The sequence below is a fragment of the Pan troglodytes genome, chromosome 5, assembly GCF_028858775.2.
Source record: "Pan troglodytes isolate AG18354 chromosome 5, NHGRI_mPanTro3-v2.0_pri, whole genome shotgun sequence".
Taxonomy (NCBI): Eukaryota; Metazoa; Chordata; class Mammalia; order Primates; family Hominidae; genus Pan; species Pan troglodytes.
The window spans coordinates 175,387,260-175,412,227 of record NC_072403.2 but is presented as its reverse complement, the minus strand read 5'-3'; the positions used below and the strand labels follow the sequence as shown (position 1 = coordinate 175,412,227).

Below are 24,968 nucleotides of genomic sequence, written 5' to 3'. Positions count from 1 at the left end.
TGGCAGCGAGGAGCTGTGGGGTGTTTGTGAATAAAAGGAGCCACACGTCTTTGAAGGATGGACTGAACCAGGCTGACATTTTCACCAATAAAATGTGGAGGAAACAAACTTCAAAGTTCAGAGTCTATGTTCACTGTGGCCAAAAAGAAATGCTTTCTGGTATTCTGTGCTAACACCCAACATCACTTCTCAGGTGTGTAATGTGGAAAACATTAAAGTTTCATGCCTTGGTTTTCAGAGCCATAAACAAACTTAAACAAATGGGTTCCATGGTGTGCATGGAACCTGGTCAGGGCTGTGACATCTGCGTGACACTGGAAACTGGTGCCATGTCACAGAAGGCAGGCTGGTCACAGCGTTGTTTCCCCTGATGACCCGAATGGCCACATCATCTGAGATGAACTTGTCTGGGATTTCAGAGTGGAGTGTATAGGTTTCTGTTCACATTGTTTTGTTTGTTTTTGTTTTTGTTTGAGATGGAGTCTCGCTCTGTCGCCCAGGCTGGAGTGCTCACTGAAACCTCTGCCTCCTGGGTTCAAGTAATTCTTGTGCCTCAGCCTCCCGAGTAGCTGGGATTACAGGTGCGTGCCACCATTCCTGGTTAATTTTTGTATTTTTAGTAGGGGGTTTCACCCTGTTGACCAGGCTGGTCTTGAACTCCTGGCTTCAAGCTAGCCACTCGCCTTGGCCTCCCAAAGGGCTGGGATTACAGGCATGAGCCACTGCGCCTGGCCTCTGTTCACCTTGTTTATTCTCTATTTATTTCATATTTTATATTTATATGTTTCACATATCTTCTATTGAAAGATTACGTGTCAGCACAGTATTAAGTGATTTTCACAAAATACCTCCAATGCCTCCCTCCCATTTTTCAGATGGAGAAAGTAAGGCTGGAGAGTAAAGGCGGAGCTGCAGTTTAGTTGGCCTCGAATCCTAACCAAAGGGTTTTACTCTCCACCTCGCACTGGTCTCTAGCCCTCATTTTGTGTTTTAGATTGGAGGCCAGTTTCTCTGCTCTCAAGGCTCACCTAGACTATCTGTGTATCCAAATGACACCGCCTCTTTTTAACTCCAATCCACCATGCTGTCACAAGGCCCCTGAGATCTTTGTCTACTTGTTTTACAGCCCTGCTGTGAACAAACATTGGGATCCAGATTTTAACTTTTTTTTTTTTTTTTGGAAAAACAGTACAGTGTTTGCTCTTTAGTGGGAACTATGCTCCCAGTCCTGCAGGCTGGCATGGTGCAGTGAATTTCCACATGCCTTCACCCCTGTGAGCTCCACAGCAACCACAGCCGGGAGGGCGGGCCTTCCTCTGGCAATGAAGGGTGGCCTCCCTTGCGGCTGAAGAAACAGAAGCCGTCCACACATTTTCACTGCCTTGCAGATTCGTACAGATCTTTTCCAGAATAAAGCATTATTCGGCCAGGACTCCTCAGCCTCTTCTGTGAGATGTGGTGGTATTTGTCAGCTATGTGGCCTTTGCCGTGCTGGTGACATGAGTAGCTATTGAAGCAGGTCTCCAAGACTCAATGTCTTCCTTCTCAATGAAGCATTTTAATCAATTTGGTTGTTTGTTTGGGTCATATTTGCTGAGCCCTGAATTGATGGAAAAATCACTCCAGCAGGACGTAGCCTCTCCCCTCTCCACAAACAAAGATCCACCACATAATATTAGATTGAGACAAATATTGTCACAGTTCAGGAATGTTTTGCAGTTGGGTTCTCTCTAAACTGCAAACATTCTTTTAATATGGGGAATTCCTATAAGAGCTGTAAAAGTCCTACTCATATGACACATTACCCCCTCTTGAATGAAGCCTACTGAAGAGTTATTGAAAATTTACCTTGTTGTCAATAAAGTTCTTTATGGGACATTTTTCTGGCTGCATTTTAATGTCATGTTCGCTGCCCCAGATGTATGAGGAAGGAGACAAAAAGGCCATTTAAAGCTCTGGTTCTAGAATGCCCCTATTATGCATTTAATGAAATCAAGTGGCATGTGGGTTTGCTGTATGCGGACATAGTTTTGGCTGTAGGTTGTTTTCACGAACCCACAGAGACAGAAACCTGCGGCAATGGAGAAAATGCTAATACAGACATCTTACTTCAGTGTCTGGCAAACGAGATTATACGTAAGTCGTTTTAGAAGAACTGATTCTGATTATTTGAATTTTGAGCCTCCACTAGAAAGATTTCTTTCTGTATTAATGGAAATGATTCATTTTTTTAAAAAGTCTCAAATGTAAAGACAACAATTACATCGAATATTTCGAAATGCCATGTTGAAGAGTGAAACTTCTAAGCCTTTATTTTATTATTATTTTTTTTTTGATAACACTTGAAGCAAAGATAATAGGATTTTACAATATCGGCTTTTTACTGCTGGACTGAAAGCACATTTTTCTAAGGTACACCTATTGTTCTTGTTCTAGACTGAGGACGATGTAGACGTCAGCTTCCCTGACGAGGGAAGCTGCAGCCTTCCGATGATTCCTGAAGCCTACATTCTATTAATTTCCCCCAAGAGCCCTATTGCCTAATGGAACATTGCGAGAATGGCCAGTCTGGAAAGCAGGATCAGTGGAGCTGGCTTCTGGCTCACTGGCTTTCAGCTGAGCCTTCCAAATGGCTGGGAATGAACATCCAGTTAGAAGCCTCAGTTTGGAACAGTGGTTCTCAGACTTCATGGTGTGTGACAGTCACTGGGGAACTTGTCCAAACACAGATTGACAGACCCCATCCCAAAGTTTCTGATTCAGCGGCTCTAGGGAGGGCCCTAAGAACACGAGCTCCTCTTCCCAAGCTCCCAGGTGACGCTGAGGTTGCTGCCCCGGGAGCCCACTTTGAGAATTGCTGATCTAGGGTGTGCTGGGGCAACTCTGGCTGTCAGAGGGGTCAGGACACTTGGTCTCCTTCTCTTTGGTCTCACTGAGAATGTGAATGTGAATGGCCTTTTGAGGCCACTTGCACTGAGTCCTCTACAGGGCACATTGGACGGCGGGGGAGCGTCTGGAAGGGGTCTGCACACCGGCTTGCAGCCTCAGTGATGCTCATCTAGTGCGGGTCCTGCGTGGTCCCCAGAGGAACCCAGTGAGAAATCCGGAGGAGACGGTGAGTGTGTCACGTGGCGTCCACACCGGACCCCTGCTTAGGCTGCAGCTCACACGAAGGACGTTGGTCTGTCTTTGAACAGACAGGTGGGCCCTGCATTTCCGGGAGCTTTGGAGGGTATTTAAAATACTTTCCTCTGACTTGGTTTAAACAGAATAATGAACACCTTTCTCCACGAGAGCAGCATCTATTTGTGTTTTCCAAAGCCTGAGTGTCTCCAAGGAATCTTACCTTGGGCTGATAATTCTTCCCTCAAGACAGCAGTACCTTTGACACAGGACATGCTCCAAAGCCCAGCGCCCCTGCCTAAGTCAGACAGGAGAGCATAGCCCAGCGCCCCTGCCTAAGTCAGATAGGATGGCAAAGCCCAGCACACCTGCCCAAGTCACACAAGGGCAAAGCCCAGCGCTCCTGCCTAAGTCAGACAGGACGGCAAAGCCCAGCGCCCTGCCTAAGTCACACACGAGGGCAAAGCCCAGGAGTATCACTCTGTTGCCCAGGCTGGAGTGCAGTGGCGGGATCTTGGGTCACTGCAACCTCTGCCTCCTGGGTTCAAGAGATTCTCCTGCCTCAACCTCCTGAGTAGCTGGAATTACAGGCGAGCACCACCATGCCTGGGTAATGATTGTATTTTTAGTAGAGACGGGATTTCACCATGTTGGCCAGGCTGGTCTGGAACTCCTGACCTCAGGTGATCCACCTGCCTCGGCCTCCCAAAGTGCTGGGATTACAAGCGTGAACCACTGGGCCCAGCCAACAAATGTCTTTTGAAGGCTGACTAGGCCCAGGGCGTGCTTCCTGGCGAGGGAGATGTCATAGTGAAAGGCGCTCCCTGCTCTCACAGAGCTCACGCCCTAGGGTAGAGACACACGATGAAGAAATAAGTGAAAAATCAAGCATATAGGTACTGCAGTCAGACACTCGTCCATGTTTTGAAGCAAGTAAAGCCATAGGGGACAGAGATTAAGAGGTATGGTGTCAAGGAAGGCCCTTCTGAGGTAGCGACACTTAGCAGAGACCACAGTGAGGCCAGGGGAGGGAGGAGGCTCACTGAACACTGTGGGGGGCGTCCAGGCACCACTCTGTGGGGAGGATATGCTGGGCCTGCTGCTGGAGCAGGGACGAAGCCAGCACAGCCTCTGCCCACAGAGGGGCCCAACACCACCAGGAAGAAACAGCTCAGGAGGAACCAGGGCCACATCCTTCAGGCCGCACATCACCCGCAGCAGAGGTCGGGAATGTGCCCCAGCTGGGAGGCAGAAGCCGTTGGAGGGTTGAGAGCATGGGGACCTTACTGGCGTTTAAAGGGTCACTGACTTCCGGGTAGAGGATCCCGCCACCCCTTGCAAGGTTGGGGGTCAGCTGGGGGAGCCAGGGACCTGGACTAGAGTGAGGAGGAGGGGCTGGGACTTGGTCAGATGCAGATCTTGAAGGTGTCGTAGACAGGATTTGTACTGGACAGGGTGTAGACGTGGAAAAAAAGGAGGATGAATCCCGGCATTTTGGCCCCCGTGGTGACGTGAGCGCCTGTTCACTGAGCTGGAGCCCTCCGCGGGGAGAGGGTGCGGGGGTCGGAGAGTGGCGGGAGTCAGGTGGGTCCATGCATTCGGTTTGGATCGATCTCTTCGGCATCCTGGGGGAAATGCCCAGCAGGCGCTGGGGAAGTTGAGGCCAGAGAGCAAATGTGAGAATCGGCCATGCACAGACGGCCTGTGAATCCATGGGATTGGTCGGGTCACCTGGTGGAAATAGACGTGAGGCAGACGCTTGAGCTGAGAGGCCTGCGGTGTTTAGAGGTGAGGAAGAGGAGAAAGACGCAGCAAACGTGACTGAGAAGGAGCAGTCTGTCTCAGCATGCACGCACCTCCCACACAACACGGCCTGTCCTTACTGCAGTGGCCCTCAGGCTCCCTGGGTGGTTGTCACTAAGCAGGTGGACGGTACATTCTCTCTTCTCCTTCTCTTAATGGAAGCACTGCCATTTCTTAGATGGGAATTACAACATCTGTAAATGCCCTGAAATTATCTTCAAAATACTGAATGTCATGTGCACTTGTCTGGGTAGAGGGTGCAGAGTTTCCAACAGATTCTTAAGACAATGCTAGGGAATATTTCCCAATAAATTCTAAATAAAAAAGAAGCTAAAGTAATAAATTTTTACACTTATCAAGCACAGGAAGAGAACAAATCCTTTCACCCAGATTTAAACTTACAGAAACTTGGCAAAGTAAAAATGAATAAAGAATCCAAGTACCTTACAAATATTCCCACTGGGGAAAGCAAAAGTCAACCTCTGTAACAGAGAAATGCAAATCAATCAATGTGCAAAGGGCACTTTCCACCACATATCTGTCCATGTCATTAACTACTGATAGGAGAATTGGGTAATTGCCAAGTTACTTGTAAGAAGAACCGGGCTATATCAGTAGTGAGATCTAAAATTGGATAAGATTGTGCAAGCAAAAGGAATAGAATCATTCCTTATTGAGGCAACCATGGAAAGAATCTTAGAAACTTTCTTCTATAGCTACTACACGCTTCTTTAATATCATCACCAGCACTTGAACTGGGGAGCAAACTAGGGTTTGCTAGTTAGGGTTTCTTCAAAACAAAGCTTGACTTCTGTTTTGGATTTCCATGCAGCTTGCATGCATCCACACATTTAAGACTGCAAAAGAAACAACGATGATGGGAGATATTTTTAGAATCGGATTCAACACCGGTACATATCTTCCTGTTGCAAAGTGCTCTCGATTAAGCCAAGTATACTTGTATTATTGTCTTCTCATTGCAGGACAGAGAGGAGGCTGACAGTTCCTTTTGTATTACAACGTCATGATTACAAATAATCATAATAGAGTGCCCATTTTAAAGTGGCCTTTCCCTCCAAGCACACAGGAGACTCCCTCAGATTCCCTAGGAGACCAAAGAAATACTGAATCTACTCCACAAAAGGTAATAGAAACTTTAAGTCCCTTCAAACAGGCGATTTTAACAGAAATGGGGTTGGTTGTGCTTGGGAAAGCTCTTTTTTCTTGGTCTGAAAAAGAATATGGTGTTTTACGAGCTGCCTAGCAAACCTCCAGTGGACACCTGTGTGGAGGTGGCAGATCCTGGAGAATGGGTACCGCCCTGGTTACCTCTGTGTGACTAGGCACTGCTGACCCACAAGCTGTGTGACCGCCAAGGTCCTTCCGGGCCCTGGATGTTTGGTGAACATGAATCGACGTGGTGTGAATGGGAACTTGGTCAAAGTCAGTTTCACTTTGCTGAAAGCAAAGCCTCCTTATATCTTGGAAATGTCACATTTTGGACAAACTTTGATCAACGGGTACATTTCTAATGAAGGAAGCTTTCATAGAGGGAATTGTTTGGAAAGCATTTGAGGCTTTCTGATTCCATTTAAAATCCTATTGGAGAATCAAAATTTATATTTAGAAAAATATCCACAGGGCATTTCCCCAGGTATAGTACTCCTTTGAAAGAAGATCCATCTTTGAGCCTCTCAGCTTTTGCTTGCAAAAGGCTCGTGATGAACTTCTCAAAATAACCAACAGAAGTAAAACAGGCAGCAGTGCATGTTGAAACAGACTTAAAACTCTTTCGTTTTAGCTTCTCTAAATTGGCAGTCTGAGATGTCCCACGACCTATACTGAAACTTCGCTAGAGATCCATGGAGGTCAACCCCAGAAGGACTTAAGGGTTTTTGTTGTTGTTGTTGTTGTTGTTTAAGATATCTTCAGCTTTGAAAATAATATTTCCTAAGGATGTAACCATTTCACAGAGTTTTTTAACTCTCTCTCTCTCTATATATATGTATATATAGAGATGGAGTTTCGCTCTTGTTGCTCAGGCTGGAGTGCAATGATGCAATCTCAGCTTACTGCAACCTCTGCCTCCAGGTTTAAGCAATTCTCTCACCTCAGCCTCCCGAGTAGCTGGGATTACAGGCTGCTGCCACTACGTCTGGCTTATTTTTTGTATTTTTAGTAGAGACGGGGTTTCACCATGTCGGCCAGGCTGGTCTCAAACTCCTGACCTTGGGTGATCTACCTGTCTCAGCCTCCCAAAGTGCTGGGATTACAGGTGTGAGCCACCACGCCCAGCCTGAACGCCATATTTTTGACTGACATTTCTCATGTAGAGTCAGGCCATAAAAATCATGTGCCATTCTTCCCACCCGATGGGCAGGGGAGGATACTCTCATAGCGAGCAGTGTGCCCATGGAGATGACTTCCAGGAGGGCGTGTGGGCTGCAAATCCTGGCATCCGTCTCACTTGGGCCTGTTGGGGGCCAGAGACCACCCACCCCAGCCAATGAGGGCTCAGCAGACATTAGATCCCGGCTCTCCTGGGGGACCACACGATGACGGAGCACCTGTTTTCTCCAGGTACTTGGTTGGCTGCTTCCCCAGGAACATCCCTCCATCCTCACGGGTGTCCCGCCATGGACCTCGGGGAGCCCTGGACAAACATGCATGTGTGCGACGCTTGTAACAAACCTGCAAGGTAGACCTCATACAGCCCATTTTTGGAAGAGGGAGTTGAGTTTTAGAGCATTTACATAATTTGCCCAAGGTCACAAGACAGCTACTCAGTGGTAGAAAGATACTTCAAACGCAGTTCTGCTGGGCTCCCACTCCTGCACTAGAACCATTATGCGGCAGTATCTATCATCGTGTCCTCGCAGTGACCTCCGAAGAGAGGCTGTACTGCAGGCGAGGAAAGACAAAGTGACTCGCTCCAGGCTGTCCAGCTCCCGAGTGACCGGCTCAGCCTTCCCACCCAGCTCCCCTACCCTGGCGTCCAAGATCTCATTCCTTGCCTCCCTCTTAACTGACTTGAACACCTGAATGGTGTCTTCGAGTAAATGTAACAGTCATAAGAGGACAAACAAAAACCCTTGCCTAATACTCAGTCCCCAGTATTTCCCGCTTTTCATCATTCCATTCCTTTAGCTGTCTTAGAAAGGCGGTTTCAGTGTATAAATGTAGCAGGTGGAAGAAGCTGTTGTCTTGCTCAGAGGCCGGAAAGCTGCTGACATTTCCTCCTTCTCTGTTGAGTTAATCAGAAATTATTTGGCAGGAGACCTGGGTATTTTAGAAGGCAGCCTTGGGTGGGCTGACCATCGGAAAAAGCAGTCCTTTCTAATTCTATTAAAACAACAAAAATGTGGCTTTTGGGGTTTTATTTTCCCTTTTAATTTCCAGAGAACATGATACTATCTATATAGTTATTTTGGGTTTTTGCAAAATTATCTTCTTTTCACAAGAAACTCACCATTGCACGTAAGAAGCATCATATTGTCTGAGGAGTTCTCAAATATATATATCGCTCTGCCCGGGTACACAGTAGTCATGTTTTGTACTTGTTTTTCTTTGAAATAAAAGTCTGACAGGTATCAGAAACTCTGGTAGCACTTTTCATAGGTTACCCCTACAGCTTATAATTCCGCAGCACGCAGGGGACATCCCCACTTCACAGCTGAGGCGATGTGAGTTTCAGAGAGGTTCAGTATCTTGCTCAAGGCAGCAGAGCAAATAAGTGACAGAACTCGTCAATGAAGCCTGATTTTATTTTATTTTTTTTATTTTTTTGAGACAGAGTCTTGCTCTCTCACCCAGGCTGGAGTGCAGTGGCACAATCTCAGCTCACTGCAACCTCCACTTTCCGGGTTCAAGCGATTCTCCTGCCTCAGCCTCCTGAGTAGCTGGGATTACAGGCGCCCGCCACAAGGCCTGGCTAATTTTTGTATTTTTAGTAGAGACAGGGTTTCACTATGTTGGCCAGACTGGTCCCGAACTCCTGATCTTAGGTGATCTGCCCACTTTGGCCTCCCAAAGTGCTGGGATTACAGGCATGTGAGCCACCGTGCCTGGCCAAAGCCTGATGTTTTAATTCCAAAGTTAGGGCTCTTGGCTAAGTGGCCGGGTCTTCTTGCTCCTCTACCAGGCAGTTTTCATGAGTATAATGAAGAATCAGCAGCCAGAGCTGCCAACAGAGCCGGCTCAGAGCCATTCCAGCACCAGCCTTCAAAGGCGCCAACAAGCCATGGTCCTTCTAACTAATAACCTTATGGACTTTGGTGTTCCTTTTGATTGTTTCACTGACGCCAGCTGATGGATGCAATTGAATGTCATAGTTTGCAGAATAACCTGCCTGAATCTGTGGATGTCTACTTCTATCTGTGCCTTTACCAAATATTATGCATCAAAGTCAATTTGTCGGCCGGGCGCGGTGGCTCATGCCTGTAATACCAGCACTTTGGGAGGCCGAGGAGGGTGGATCACCTGAGGTTGGGAGTTCAAGACCAGCCTAACCAACATGGAGAAACCCTGTCTTTACTAAAAATACAAAATTAGCCAGGCATGGTGGCGCACACCTGTAATCCCAGCTACTTGGGAGGCTGAGGCAGAAGAATCGCTTGAACCCAGGAGGCAGAGGTCATGGTGAGCTGAGATCACGCCATTGTACTCCAGCCTGGGCAACAAGAGCAAAACTCCATCTCAAAAAACGAAAAACAAAGTCAGTTTGTCTTATCCAATCATGCCTCTCCCTTCACCGTAGAAAATGCTTACAGAAACAGGACGGTAGCTCTTTAGATGCTAGATTTCACATGCTGAGACAGTAATAAGGGGAAATGAACAATGAGCTCATTTTCAAAATTGGTGTTTGCCTTTAGAAACTTATGCCTTAGATAGTGAAAACAGTTTGGAGGCTGACGCTTAGTGCATAGAGAAACACATTCCACTTCTCCACTTCTTTTTTTTTTTTTTGAGATGGAGTTTTGCTCTTGTTGCCCAAGCTGGAGTGCAATGGCACGATCTCGGCTCACTGCAACCTCCGCCTCCCGGGTTCAAGCGATTCTCCTGTCTCAGCCTCCCAAGTAGCTGGGATTACAGGTGCATGCTGCCATGCCTGGCTAATTTTTGTATTTTTAGTACAAACGGGGTTTCATCATATTGGTCAGGCTGGTCTCGAACTCCTGATCCACCCCTCTTGGCCTCCCAAAGTGCCGGGATTATAGGCGTGAGCCACTGCACCTGGCCTCATTTCTTCATTTTATGCAGAAGTTGCACTTTGCTACAGGAACGAGATACTTTCGGCTATGTATTCTAAGCAGTTACAGCATCTCTCAGGTGTGCAAAGTCAGTGTTCCATCTTTATGAAGTTTTCTGGGCTAAGTTTCAAATGCCTGAAGCTCCCATCTGACGTGCCTGAAGCTCCCATCTGACGTGCCTGAAGAGCCACGATCTGGGGCTATCTTACAGTTGCTCTTCCCTTTGGGCACTTTTTTCTTTTTCAATTGAATGAAAAAGTGCATGTCTTTTGTCTTTTTTTTTTTTTTTCCTTTTTGGTCTCAATAAAATCCCCAAAAATGGCCATCAGACCCACTGCGTGCTATGAGAAGTCATCCAACTAGTGGGAGGAAGCAAGGAAGAAGACTTGCCAAGGAAGAATTTTGATCTGTTTCAAGGAGTAATCATTAAGATACATATAAGTCATTTTCAAAAATAATTAAAAGCCCTAAACAAACTGCCAGATAACACTTTTGTCAATAACACACCAGGTCCTGAGATGCAGTGTGCCATACGGTGGAGAGACAAGGATTCAAGCTAGCCCTTGTTTTTTTTTTTAAACATATTTGCCAAGTTACGTTTCACACGTAACCCTGACCCCATCCTCTCCCTAGTCTTCCCCTACCTGCACCCAAATATAAACTGAAAAGCCCCTGAAGCCCAGATCACTAGTAGGCTAGAGGCATTAATTACAACTGTAGCTGAGGTTATAATGGGCTGCAAAAATTTCCTGCTGTAATTGGAATATAGATTCAACAGTTTTATTGAATGTCAAAGCACATTATTCCGCACAGCTGCTAGAGAGGCACTGCTGAACCCATGCTTCTCTTCCATGACAAACACCTATTAAGCAGTCAGCATAAACTCTTCCCTTACAACCTCTGACATCACCCCCAGGGCAGGCACACACAGAACAGCAATTGCTGAATTGCGTATGAAAATTATAGTTTATTGTCTATACAACTGAAGGTTTAACTCGGACTCCTGCTTCTGTCGGAGCTGTATAAAGAAGCAATTCTTCTCTTAGAACAAATAAGCACAGTACACTATTGTAATCTAAGAAACAGGCACTATTTATGTATTGGAAAGCCTTGCTCTCAATAGGGCTAACAGTCCAATGGCCCATAAGCCCCTATTTTAGCAGCTGTAGAAAAGAAAGCTGTGGAAGTCACAAGGAATGAGATGCTAAAAGCAACAGAGACAGATGATCCCAACACCAACGGGAGGCTTCAAGTCCCAGCTGCTGCCACTGTTAGTTTAGCAAGCAAGACTCGTAGGTTGGGACCACGTACTTAATGTTGATAAAGGCATTTTCTCCTCCGTAGCGCTCGAAGGCCTCCAGCGTCTCCTGGATCAAGTCCCCAATGTTCTCCCTCTTCTGCTGGCTGTAGTCAATGCCGTCTCCGGAGTTCACTGGTGCATGCAAACACACAAAGAGGCCAGTTACTTCTCTGCAATTTCCCGAAAAGTCCTACACAGTCTAGGCATTTTCTCTGAATGCTTATTAGGAGACACAAACATGCAAGATTTTTACACGATCTTGCGGAGTTTTAAAAGCAGTGGCAACTGTACAAAAATACCAAGTCCCAGATTGGAGCCGATGAAAAATAACCTAAAATAAAGGAATAACAGAGTAAACAAAAGTAAGTGAATCACAGTTACAAGAAAGATGACAAGTCGGGGACTCTCTTTCTTGATCTATTATATACAGAGTGTTCTCTTGGGCCCTGAGTTTTCCACAATCACAGCACGGCGTACTTAGAAGGAACAGTCTATTGTGAGATCAGGCTGTTCCTTCCATGTGATTTAAAATGGATCTGCTTTGGAATGAGGCTTAGCCCCCACCCGCATCTCTGCTGCTTTTGAACACATGGCAAACTCTTTCTCCTGAATCCCAGTAATCCAAGTGTTCAGTTCCTTGAAATCATTTTGCTCATTCCAGGTGCAGGTGGGACAGGAGGAAGCTGCTTCTCCTGCCCTGGCTGCTCCCGAACTATCACTCAATGCTGGGATGACAGCTATTTGTCAGTCAGGGCTTTGCAGGGAGTTTGTGCCACTGCTAGTTTTGGAGTCCCCAAGTCCGGGGAGGTGTGTCAGCTGCAGAGTCTGGAAGTGACCGCTTCAGCTGCCTCTGATGCTACGAGGGAAGCAATTCCTAGGGTGGCCTTCAAAGGCCAGGAACCTATGGCTAAGAGCCTCTCCTCTACACCACAGACTCAATCTCAAATCACTAAGGAAAGAGATATGCGATTGTATCCAAGCTGCAGGAGTTACCAAGGGTGAGGGAGTCTGACAAAAATGGGGCCCCTTAGCTTCCATTCTGCGTGTAGATATTCCACAATTGTTTTCTCTAACGATAGTCATTCCACGCTTTCTGTTGTATTCCACTCCTAGGTTACCAAGGGCTTCAACGACATTTATTCTCCCAGCAAGCAAGTCATGAGTGTGTCCTGCCTTATCTATGGTGGAAGGAAAGTACACAGGTGGGCTGGGAGGACCCAGTAGGATGAGGGTGACAGCTCAGGCCTACAGGGTGCCATGGGGCCAGGGACCTTCAGTGCAACTTGAAAATGTGCATTTCACCAGAGAAAGAATTCATTTTATTCATATTTCAAGTGTAGACCCACAATGTTTATCTTGTTTGAATGTGAAAATAATAGAGGGAAAAATGGTGTTTCCAACCTTTTATCCTTAATTAGTCATTCGAGACATTTAAAAAAGACTTAGTAATGGTTCAGACCAGAATAAATATAACAATTACAATCCTACACAGCACAGCGAAGCAGTTCTTTTGCTTGATTTTTCCAGAAACTTATTAGAGAAATATCACTGTCTCCTGTGATATACACACAATAAATTTCTATCCTTATTCTTTTCTTTTGGTGAGGGTGAAGGCAGGCAGATATATTACTAATTTTCAGCAAAAAAAAAAAAGATTGTGAGTCACACAACTGTAGTGCATGTCATTTATTCATAATAAATGACCTTAAAATGGTTCACAAAGCCATTGTGATTAGGTGGGTTTTTCGTTCCTCATAGTACATGTGTTTGTGCTGTCACAGGTAAAGCTGGATTTCAATTTATTTAAAGTTTGATCATCCCAGATATTCAAAATGTTATATATATATGTATATATATATACACACACGAATGAGAGAGAGGAACAGAGAGAGAGAGAGAGATGCTGGATACAGTGACTCATGCCTGTAATACCAGCACTTTGGGAGGCTGATGTGGGAGGATGGCTTGAGACCAGGAGTTTGAGACCAGCCTGAGCAACAACAGCAAGACCCCATCTCTATAAAAGAAATTTAAAAATTAGCTAGGTGTGGTGGCATGTACCTATAATCTCAGCTACTTGAGAGGCTGAGGTGGGAGGATCACTTGAGCCCAGGTGGTCGAGGTTGCAACGAGCCATGATCGCGCCACTGCACTCCAGCCTGGGCAAAGAGTAAGACCCTGTCTCAAAAACAAACAAACAAAACAAAAAGAATATATCAGATAAACAAGAGATAAGATTTTGAAACAAAAGGGTCCTTGCCCTATTGTTTTTGAGGAAAACAACGATACACTTTGTAAAAACAAACATGTAAATGGATATGCATTTGAAGTCCACCGGTTCTTCTGTTTATATTTCTTAAGATTGACATGGTGTTCAGAGGCGTGAGAAGGTGCAGGCAGGAATGGCTGCACGGGGGAGATGAAGCCCTGTGGCTCCGCTTGCGGGGAGCCTTCCACGTAGGGCTTTGAGTTGGATTGAGAGAGGAGGAGGAAGCTCGTGTTGGGAGGAGGCGTTGTTGACATTTGTTACAGGTGGAAAGAAAAGATGTTAAGGAAGAAGGTGGGCAGGATGAAAAGCAACAGGGGATTTGAACAGAGGTGCTGGTGGGAGGACCCTGCGTGACAGGGGAGGTCAGCAGCAGAGAATGTGCTTTTTAGAAACAACTTCAGCTTTCCAGGATTCCAACCAAAGCAGGGACGAATGTCCCCTCAGAGTTGGGCTCATCTTTGTGTGCCCCTTCTCCCCAAATTATAGCTGATAAACTCCTCCTAGGCATGAAAGAGGTGGACCTAGGGAGAAGGTGGCATGGCCTGTTTGCATAGGACAGAGCCCATTGCATAAACCCCTGGAGGGCACACGGAAAAGATAGTTGATGATGATGCTGAGTTGTGGCTGCTGTGATCAAGTTCCTTATGGACAAAGATACATACATTAGTCACTCATAAATGGTGCCTTTTGTCGGCATATTAGTCAGAAGGTCAAGAGCTGAATAGACCAGGAGACAGACATATTTTCCTGATGGAGGGAAAGGGCGTGGAAGATCTGCACACAATGGAAAGCTTAAGGCACCTGCTTTTCCACTGCCCCAGAAGGCAGCAATGACAAGCAGAACTTTATCTCATGTTCTTACTTTTAAAAAAATATTTGACCGTAGGAGTAAGTAAACTATGTAGCTTTTTTTGTTTTTCCACAGTGTATAACTTCAAATGATAAAAGAACAAAACACAATAGGAGTTGCTTATTCAAAAAGTGAGTTGGAGTTGGAATATTTGTGGTTGCAGAATGCATATCATTGGGGTAGAAAAAAGACCAAAAAAGGAACACCTCCCTTACTTTTCATGCTGAAACAATGACCCTGCACGGTTTGGGGTCTAACTATGTTGAGAAGCAGGTGAATCATGAGGTCTCCATTTCAAACCTGCTACATTGACAGTTTTTTGAGAGCCTGAAATTGAGATGATTAAGTTTTAACTCACCATTTTAAATACATGCGACACTTGAAAAATACGTTTGTGAGAATAGGACATTAAAACGAATAAACCCAAATGGTTATTTACAATTGTCAATTCTGATTAGGAAAATGACACTTCAATTTAGAAAGCAAGGAGTGGATTTTATGTCTGGGAGCTAGAAAATATACATTGATGATGGAAAAGATATGTTTTATTTATAATCAAACAAATAGAATGAAAGCAATGGTTTAAGCCAGACTTGGTGCTTCTGGAAAGATGACAGGCAGGCAGAGGAGAACGAGGGATTTAGTTTCTGTTCTTGGAGATCCCTCCATGCAGGAGGCATGCGACCTAGTGCCTTAAAGTTGTTCTTGGTTAAGAATTATTTTAAGTGCATTTATTCCTCTGAATATTGGTGTTTTTGATGATGTAAGCAGTTTAAGCATGAATAATATGCACACTCATTTTTCTATCTAAACCTCCTTAAACTGTCCCCACCGGATGCTTTCTCTTTCCGGATACCATTTTGTTCAGAACTAGGACGCACGTGTCTATCCCGGTCTCTGGTCTCTTGTCCAGCGATAGCATCCTCCGGGCTGCGTGAACTCAGCTTGGGGCTGTGAAGGGACAGCCGTATATCTTGTCACCGAGGGCCACCGCAATGGGGAGCTGCACCTGACACATTTACATTTCACAAAGATATCTGCCACTCCGTGGACACGGACCAGAAAGAGGCTTGGATGACGTAGGATTCTGATGATGTATTCTCCATTTCAATTCTAGACTGTGTGCAAACTTCATTCTTTCTTCTACGTTCTTTAGTTATGACTATTACAGGAGAAAGGAAAAAATCGAAGGTGAAGGAAGCAAAGACAGAAAGGAGGGACGGTTTGGTGGCCAGAGCGAGGTCTTCCCACGTCACTCCCGGGAGGTGTGCTGACGCGTTGCTCCTCCGTCCTGCAGAACGCCGTGGGTCGTGGCAGCAGCTGCAGCTGTTTCACAGGCTGTGCTCCCTGTAGACTAAGCATCTACTCCGCGCTATAGGGCAATGCGAGACACAAAAGACCCGAGCCTTCCCGGGAGCTTGCCATCCAGCTGAGGAAGCCTAACTAGCCACGCTTCCTGTAGCATACAGTGGTCACTTTCTCCTCCATGGAAGTATGTCTGGGCCCACGCACCCCACTCCTTCCAGAGCCTCCACGCGCTGTGTGTCCCCCGTGGCGCTTTGCTTGCCACCGAGCCCTGCGTCTTGAGAACTCTGAACGGTTTGTTGTAGTCAAGACACTCGGAGATCCTAGAGACGCGAAAAGCAGGAGGGGGACGTGTGACGGCCACTGCGAGGCTCCGGGAGAGTTTAATTCAAATTTGGATTTTTCTCACTCTTACGCTTTGGGGCAATACTGTTAAATGGTAAATATATAGCCATTGTATGAACAGCAATACACAAAGGAGTTATTTGGAAATGAAAGCCTTATTGAAGGCCCTGGAAAAATTAAACAAATAAATGCTTCCTTTAGATCGCTCATTCAACATGCCTGAAGTGTTGTTCATTTGATACCGAATAGATGAAGTCACTTATGAACTCTATCTATACTTTTTCGTAATGACTAAGAAAATCCTAAATAGGCACGATTTCAGGAAGGAAGCCCTTCTGCTAATTTTGAGAACGTCCTGGCTGAAGCGGCAGCATCGCACTCTCAAAGGGAACAGCGAGACCACACCGGGGAAGGCAGAGTTGTCAGGTCCACGGGAGGAGAGTCCCGGCCCCAACACGCTCTCCTGCCTGAGATGCCTGAAGAGCTGGAGGCTGTTAGAAGGCAACGAACCAAACATTCTCCCAGGAAACACTAACTTGGGAAACTCCATTAAAAACCACCTGAGTGAATCAGGAAATGGTTAAGAGGTGACTGAGATGATGATAAAACTACCATAACCAGTCTTTCTTCACACTAAATACCGCTTTCGGAAGCTTGAATTTTATGATGCAACTCGCCAGGCTCAGTAACAACAATGGTTTGTGTTACTTCCTAGGTACACAATAGCTAGACTGTAGAACTGACTGTAGAAATTAGCAACTATCTCAGACAAATACATGACGATTATATTGACAGAACAATATTCACCTTAGCCGCAGGGAGCACCAGACATTGTCTCAGGCAGAGTGACTCTCTCCACGCACCCAAGGCTGAATGACAGCCATAAAACCAAGGCTCTGAAATAAATAGCTGCGGAGGCCTCGTGGTTCAGCCGCACCGCCATGGGTCTAGGGCTGTGCTCTGGCCGTTGGCATGTGGAGCATTTGCTGCCAGGCGTAGCCACTTTGCACACATGGCGCTTGAGTGAACCCAGGCCAGATCCAAGCTCTTTCCGTCCCCAGCATTTGTCGGAATCAAGCCGACTGCAGAAATCGCCTTGCCATGTGTTCCCCACTGGGGCCGGGTAATCTCGCTGAAGCAACACTGAGTGGAATTTTAAAAAAATGCTGACAGAAGAAATCAAATAGTTTCTTTCTGGACCAGAAAAGGCGTATTTTTGATTCTCAAATGCTGAACTAAAAAAATTCAAGAGCTTTAAGGCCCAAGGAAAAGGATTTTCACCTATTAAGACCTGTAACCTTTGACGTCATCAGTCACAGCTAAAGCTGGCTTTCTTCTGATTGGGTTGTAGTGATGTCATCCGCTGTGGTGAGAGAGAAAGCGAGCCCTGGGGGCCTCGCTCAGGTCTTGGCAGGTTTGTGCAGGTGGAACTCACTGCATTTATCATGTTTCTTGACGACACTAAGCCATCACAGATTCTCTGTTGGATGATTCTGAATAAATTTTCCTTTTTTTTTTTTTTTTTTTTTTTTTTTTTTGAGATGGAGCCTCACTCTGTGGCCCAAGCTGAAGTGTAGTGGTGCAACCTTGGCTCACTACAGCCTCTGCCTCCCAGGTTCAAACGATTCTCCTGCCTCAGCCTCCTGAGTAGCTGGGATTACAGGTGTGCATCACGATGCCCAGCTAATTTTTGTATTTTTAGTAGAGACAGAGTTTTGCCATGTTGACCAGGCTGGTCTCGAACTCCTGGCCTCAAGTGATCCGCTCGCCTTGGCCTCCCAAAGTGCTGGGATCACAGGCGTGAGCCACCACACCCAGCCAAATTTTTCCTTTGTGTTTATTGGATTTAGTAGTTAAAAGATTGAGATGACCAAAACAGAAACTCCTTGTTTGTATTTACTCCTTGTTTTTTAAGCAGAAATGTCAATTTTAGTGAAATAAAACTAAAAATTTTCAAAAGAAATTTATTCAACAGATAACATATTACTAAAAAAAAGTCATTAACAATAACTCATAATGTTTGCGAATTTAGAAATGGTTGCTTTTGAGTTTTTTAAATATGAATTAAGAAAGGGGAAAAGGAAGGCTACAGGTATATTTTATCTTTTAAGATATTTACAGTTTCAATAACTAGATTAAATTGTCACCCTTTGTTTTGCCAGAAATGTGTTTGTTTGGGTTAGCTTGGACTGAATTTACTATATAGAAATAGTGTTACCTGTTTTAGAATAAGAGTTTTCTCCCATAAAGTTTAGATAATTATAGGGAAACAGCTATGAATTCCAATCTGGTCTTTTCTGGAGGTGAAGGAGTGAGAAAGAAAAGAAAGAGGCAGGGGAAAACCTAGGACCAAATTCATTTTTTTTCGTTTTAAACAACGAGTAAGAGAAGAGCCTTTTGGGAAGAAGCCGTGAAGTTATCTGCTTTTAGAATCCTAAAGAAATGCTTCTTTCACTCTATTTTTTTAGCTTTGCTATGTAACTTTGAGGGGACTCAACTTTTCTCCCCCTTAACCATAATGTGTGTTTCCCCATTTGGAATCCTGGGTGTTTCTGTGTCTGGGCCATGCTTAGCCACTGCTTCCTTGGCTGACTTCATGTTCTCTTGGAAACCGAAGGTTCCCTACATTCCCTTAAATACAACCTTACAATGGATATTTCCAAAGTCTTGGTTCATGGGTGTGTGAATCAAAGTTGCAATGGTTTTTCAATCAAAACTTACAATAACCACGGCATCTGGCACGCTAGAGATGCCCAAGGGCTTACCCACTTCAAATCTTCTCAGATCTTGTTGACATTAATGAAATTCACAAGATTTCTTTCCTCTGAAGATAAAAGCTTTGAAGTAAGCCCTCGATTCCCAGCTGGATGTCTCGTTCTCTTTCTCTCTTCTTGACACCGAAGGCTGGGTCACTAAAGCACTAGGTTACTAAGCCATCATATTTCCAAAAGCTTGAGGAAATGTTTTCATCTTCTGAATGGGGCCATTGGTCACCTGAAGAGATCATGAATCTTGGCCTAAGAGTCAATTCAATATCTAAATTTCCCTCACATAGACAATGACAATTTCTAAACAATTGTCGTTGTCCAACTGCAAAGTAGATTCATTTACCTATGAAATGTACAACACTAACAATGGGATCATACTGATATAGTGAAAAGAATACTGGACTTCAAGGCAAATAGCCTGAGATATAATTTTCAATAACTTAGTAGCTATACTATTCAATAACTCACTAGCTATTTAACTATGGGCAGGTTATTTAACTTCTCTGAATCTCAGTTACTGCCTCTGAATAAAGACTGAACTTTGGATGCTCTCTGGTTTCTATTCACCTAATATTACTTTTTATAATATCACAACGTAACTTTGGAATAAGCATTTAGAAATGACAGTTATTCAATGGATGCCTGTATTTCAACTGAAAAGATGATCACAAAGCAACTATGTAATTCTTCAAAGTAAGTCAGAAACCTCATAAGCATCAAAATCAGGTGTCAAGTCAAGTTCTAAGAAAACCTGAAAAGACCAAATGTTTATATAATTAATTCTAGTTAAGAGGGCACTGTGCAAAACTCATATTATTTGTTGACACCCTACATCAAATGCTATTACATTCTGATATTTCAGTAAGTCTATATAGCTTTTTAAAGACCAATTATATGGGTTAATTTCTTTTTTACATACCAATTGACAATGATTTGGTCAAGACTACAAAAAGGCAAGCTAAGGTCTTCTCTGATTAATTACTGTTTTGACCTGAAAGTTATACTAAGAAAAATAGGTGGGTTCATCAATTTATCCCTCTACTGGATAATTATAACAATAGATTCAGTTATCATTGAATTAAGCTGAATTCAAGCTTGTGAAGTAAAAGCTCATCTCTTTTCTTATTGGCCAACATGATTCGGGGAACAGAGTGCTTCAAAAAAAGAGCAGAGAGTTAAGTCCAGCTGTCTGTGTTAAATCTATTTCTCGCTGTCTTATCTCATGGTGGAGTAATAATAACAACAATATAATGTCATTTACAAAGATTAGGTCATTTAAAACTAAGAATAGCCCTATGAGCTAAATACTATTATTATTCCCCTTCACAGGGGAGAAAATTGAGGTTTTGAGAGGTGAGAAAATGTAGTGAAATGATGTTAAGCAGTAAGTGATACTGGGATCCTGAAAAAGAGAAATCAAAGTAAGAATCTGCCGAAGTGCAAGAATGATGGCGGGAAGGTTCAGAAAGAGAGGTCCAAGCATCACATGTCATCACAGCGAGAGCAGGAGGTAGCAGAACATTTGCTACCTACAGAAGAACTTTAGCCCCGTATCATCAGCAGAGAGGTTCCAGGTGAGTAAGTGATGGGGAGATACTGTAGCCACTGCAACCAACCGGGTAGTGTTTCCTAGGATAGTCAATTGCTATGATAAAAAATATCACTTTTTATGACATAGACTATTACACTATCTTTACTTCATTACAGGTCCTTAAAATAGTATCGCTCACAGAGATACAGGCAGGATGACAAAAATCAAGGCCGACTGATTTCAAGGACTTTTCTCTCAGTGCCATAAACACATGGTCAGTATGGGCAAAGTCTAGGATCAATTTCACATCTCATACCCCCATCTTTATGGGCATTTATTATGATTTATTTTTAGTCTGGTAGATATTAGTTACATAGTCTTCTAGATGAGGAAATTATAAGGCTTTCATGAATACAAGATAGACGAGCAGGCTGAGCGTGACTGCCCAGGGACGTCATTGCTACTTAGTGGACGGACGCCTGGTATTGGACCAGAGGCACGAGGAGAACCTATAACTGTGGGATCACAGGAATAGGGTGAGAAGGTAAAAAGGAGGAACCTTCCAAGTATTTGAATGGTCTTAAGAAACCAACCAGAAAGCCACATTGAAGTCACTTATGTTGGGAAAGTTTAGGAATCAAAGTTGAAGGTTCCCATTCTCTACGAAGAGTAGGAGAGTCTCTGGGTTTCCTTCAGGAAAGGGTTCTTGCAGTTCTCCAACAGTTCTTGCTGGAATCGAATGTGGTATGGAGGCCCTCAGATGGCCCCCTGGTAAGTGCAGAAGGCTCCTGTGAGGAGCACAGGCACCGAGTGTGGGCTCGGAAGGTGAAAGGCTGCCCTTGGCCCTCCTTTCTTTGTGCAGTTGCTGCTGTGTGGGACACGGTGGGGCCAGGCCTCCCACTCCAGTTCCTCCTGGATCATAGTTAATAGGCTGTTTATCTTTCCATCTTCAAAGCCTCCTCTTCCTGATTTACCCTGCAGAACAATTCATCTCATCATTTCTTTTCTGGTTAATAATCAGTGTCTCCATGTTCTATAATGGATCAGATTCAAATCCCCAGTCGTCTGGCCCCTGTGTGATCTCATCTCCCTCACGAAGCCGGTCACTTGCATTCTCCTCCACAGTGAGACCTCCTGCTTCACTCAGGCTGGATTTCCTACTGACCCCACTGCGTGAAATTTTCATTCATGCCTAAATTCCCCATGGGAATATGCTCTCCTCTTCCTCCTGGTAAGTTCAAGCTTACTTTGGTTCAGGGCTAATGTTACTTCCTCTTTGATTTTGCATCCACATCATCTTTCTTTCTTTTGAATTCCTGGAGCACTAGGCCTGTAGTCCCCTCCCTGCTTATTTCCAGGTTACTCTAAAACCCTTAATAGATGTTTCCTGTTTACTTAGCCCTTTTGCATTCTACCACCTCGTGGGGGGAAAGGATCATGATAATTATGTTATAAACCTCACCGTGGGCATCAAATTCAAATTGGGCACTTGTAAAATGAATGAATGAAAGTATAAGTAAATTGCTACCTTGTGGGTTTACTGGATCCAGATACTGATATGAGCAAACTCAGTTCTAAATAAAGTGTATGGTAGGTGTAGTGGCCACCATGTGCCTAATTCCAGTTCTTTGTTTACTATTTACATATTTGTGAGTTGTTATCCATGGAAATAGCACTTACATGAATTTGGAAATGTTCGATCAAATGAGCTTCAATACGTGGAGGGTCTCTACAGCTAGGTAGCTTCATCTGTCTGCTTTTCAATCATGTACTCCTCAACTTAAAGTGGGGTTTACCTGGATCATCTTTAAATTTGAGAAGAAAAAAAACTTTTTGTTCATAGTGAAAAATGAGATTATCCCATTTACTTTTTTTTTTTTTTTTTGAAACGGAGTCTTGCTCTGTCACCCAGGCTGGAGTGTGATGGCTCAATCTCGGCTCGCTGCAACCTCCACCTTCCCTGTTCAAGTGATTCTCCTGCCTCAGCCTCCTGCGTAGCTGAGATTACAGGCGCCCGCCACCATGCCTGGCTAATTTTTGTATTTTTTTTTTCTTTAGTAGAGATGGGGTTTCACCATGTTGGCCAGGCTGGTCTCCAATCCCTGACCTCAGGTGATCCCCCCGTCTCAGCCCCCCAAAGTGCTGGGATTACAGGCATGAGCCACTGCACCTGGTCCCATTTACTTTTTAGCAGCTTTTGCTCCAAGAAGAAGAACATATCGGATTTTTATAGTGCTTTCATTTAATATCTAAGTTTTGTTTTGTATGGTTTATTTCATAGCTACATGGTAATTTTCAACCAGCTCGCGAAACAGCAAAATAGATGATTTTGATTGGAAAAGAACTACTGATGGCTGCCCTCAGGAGTGATAAAACCTACTGGAAATAATTGTAACCATCTCTACACTGGTGGTGAAAACTTTTAAAAATGAGCCAGCCTCGCAGCTGCTATCAGACTTCTCCATTTCCAGGTAATGTTAATGATGCCAGATACAACCTGTTTTCAGCTCTGATTTTTTTTTTCTGTGATTGAGGCACAAAAATAAAAATTCATCTCAGATGTCTTTTTTTCTTTTTTGTGAGACAGGGTCTCACGCTGTCACCCAGGCTAGAGTGCAGTGGCACGATCTCAGCTCACTGCAATCTCGGCATCCTGGGCTCCAACAATTCTCCTGCCTCAGCCTCCCGAGTAGCTGGGACCACGCACTACCACGCCTGGTTAATTTTTTTTATCTTTGTAGAGATGGGGTTTTGCCATGTTGCCCAAGCTGATCTCGAACGTCTTGACTTAAGTCATCCACCCACCTCAGTCTCCCAAAGTGCTGGGATTACAGGCTTGGCCCCCTCACCCTGCTCATCTCAGATTTCTAATAAATGTTATCAGCAAACACATTAAACTATGGGGAAACGCATTTCTAAAATGATGAACTCAGAACTTAGAAGCCTTTGCATAGCCATCCCAGTGCTCACCATCATAACAAGATAAGGCTGAATCATTGTAGGTGACTGGGCTGCACAGCAGGGCACAGAGCTACAAAGTAAAAGATTCTCATGGCCTTGATGTACTGCTTGTTCTAGCAAGAAAAATAATTAAATGGATAAACTCACCAATCGTGCTTACGATGAAAAAACACGTTACACCCTTTCTGTAGATTGGATGTTTCCCCGAATATTTGGGATATATCTCAGCTTGCCTAAAGTACCTACTCTTTGAAAATTCTAAAATGAATTAATGGATGCAAAATTTGAATAGATTTCCAAATCCTTAGCTGGATATTTTACAGAGTGGGAATATCTCATCAAATGAACTCAAGTAATGCAAACATAATACATTTAATGAACAAATCAAAGCAGTCTGCCGGCTGAACTCAGTTAACTGCTCTGAAAGTGACGGAGTTAAATCCATCACGCCTTTTACAACTGTCTTAGTTAAAAATAACCTAGAAATATCTTTCCAAGCTCTGGCTATCAGCCTTTATCAGCTTCTACACTGGTGAGTTAAATGTGGCAAGAGACATCCACTTTGCCCCAAGTGTATTAATGCAGGACACAGTCTGAAAATGCTTGAGCTTGCCTGATATTTTTACAAATGTTTAAGGCTTTAAAGCCCAATCAAAGTTTTGGCCACATCTTACAAAAAAAAAAAAACAAAAAACAAAAAACAAAAAAAAGAGAGAGAGAGAGAACAGTATCTAAACTGTGGGGGGAAATTTTGAATGTGGCCATTTAATTTGCCACAGCAGCAAAATTGGGTTTGCACAATAGACACTGAAGCTTGTTGGAAATGTCGATAGGTGAAATATGCTGACTTTTGATACTTTTGAATAAAGAATGTTTATTTGTCCGAGTTACATTTTTATCTCTTAAAATTCCTCAGTTTAGTGTACCCGATGGCTTTCCCCTGAATCAGGACATTAAGATTAGTCTGGACAAAGGCAGCTTGGAAATGAAACAACAGGACCCCTGAGGGGCGGAGGCGTGCTCTTGTTGAACACAAATGGCCATGCATCCCAGGTCCACTGAAACAGGGGAAATAATATCCATCTGTAAGGACAGGTTCCAGGACAAAAATAAGAGAATATGCATTATGTTTATATTAATTTAACGTGCTGTTGATAAATTTCGACAACTATTATTACTGCAGCTGCTATTTTGTCTATACTGTAGCTCCCAGGTAAGAGTAGACTGGCCATCATTTAACTGTCCTCTGGGAGAGGACAGGAAGTATAGCCCCACAGAACGCCATGGAGTGTTTTTTGCTTTACTGTTTAATAAAATGAGTTTACTCTACAACCTCACAAAGGAGCAACACTTTTAAAGAGCAGCTGCTTCATCCTCAGGCCATGAGGGAGAGCAGGACATTGTTATCTGGACTCACTTTGAACTTGGAGCCCTCATCTTTGGGATGTCCCTTTATGAGTTTTT

At 44.2% G+C, this 24,968-nt stretch overlaps 1 protein-coding gene across 9 annotated transcripts in view; it reads right to left on the bottom strand.

The window, feature by feature from the left end:
* Positions 1–24,968, bottom strand: part of PACRG (parkin coregulated) — a 656,455-nt gene that overhangs the window by 45,224 nt on the left and 586,263 nt on the right. For 5 of the 9 annotated variants that reach the window (XM_054686975.2, XM_054686976.2, XM_054686978.2 and 2 more), the window contains 2 exons: positions 13,537–13,653; positions 11,487–11,607 (listed from right to left, as the gene is read on the bottom strand). In XM_054686975.2, coding sequence (XP_054542950.1) covers positions 11,487–11,607; positions 13,537–13,653 — 238 coding nt within the window. Of the gene's footprint in view, positions 1–11,122; positions 11,608–13,536; positions 13,654–24,968 lie in introns of those variants that run through there. The other 4 variants (XM_054686982.1, XM_054686981.1, XM_054686980.1 and 1 more) reach the window with 2 other exon arrangements.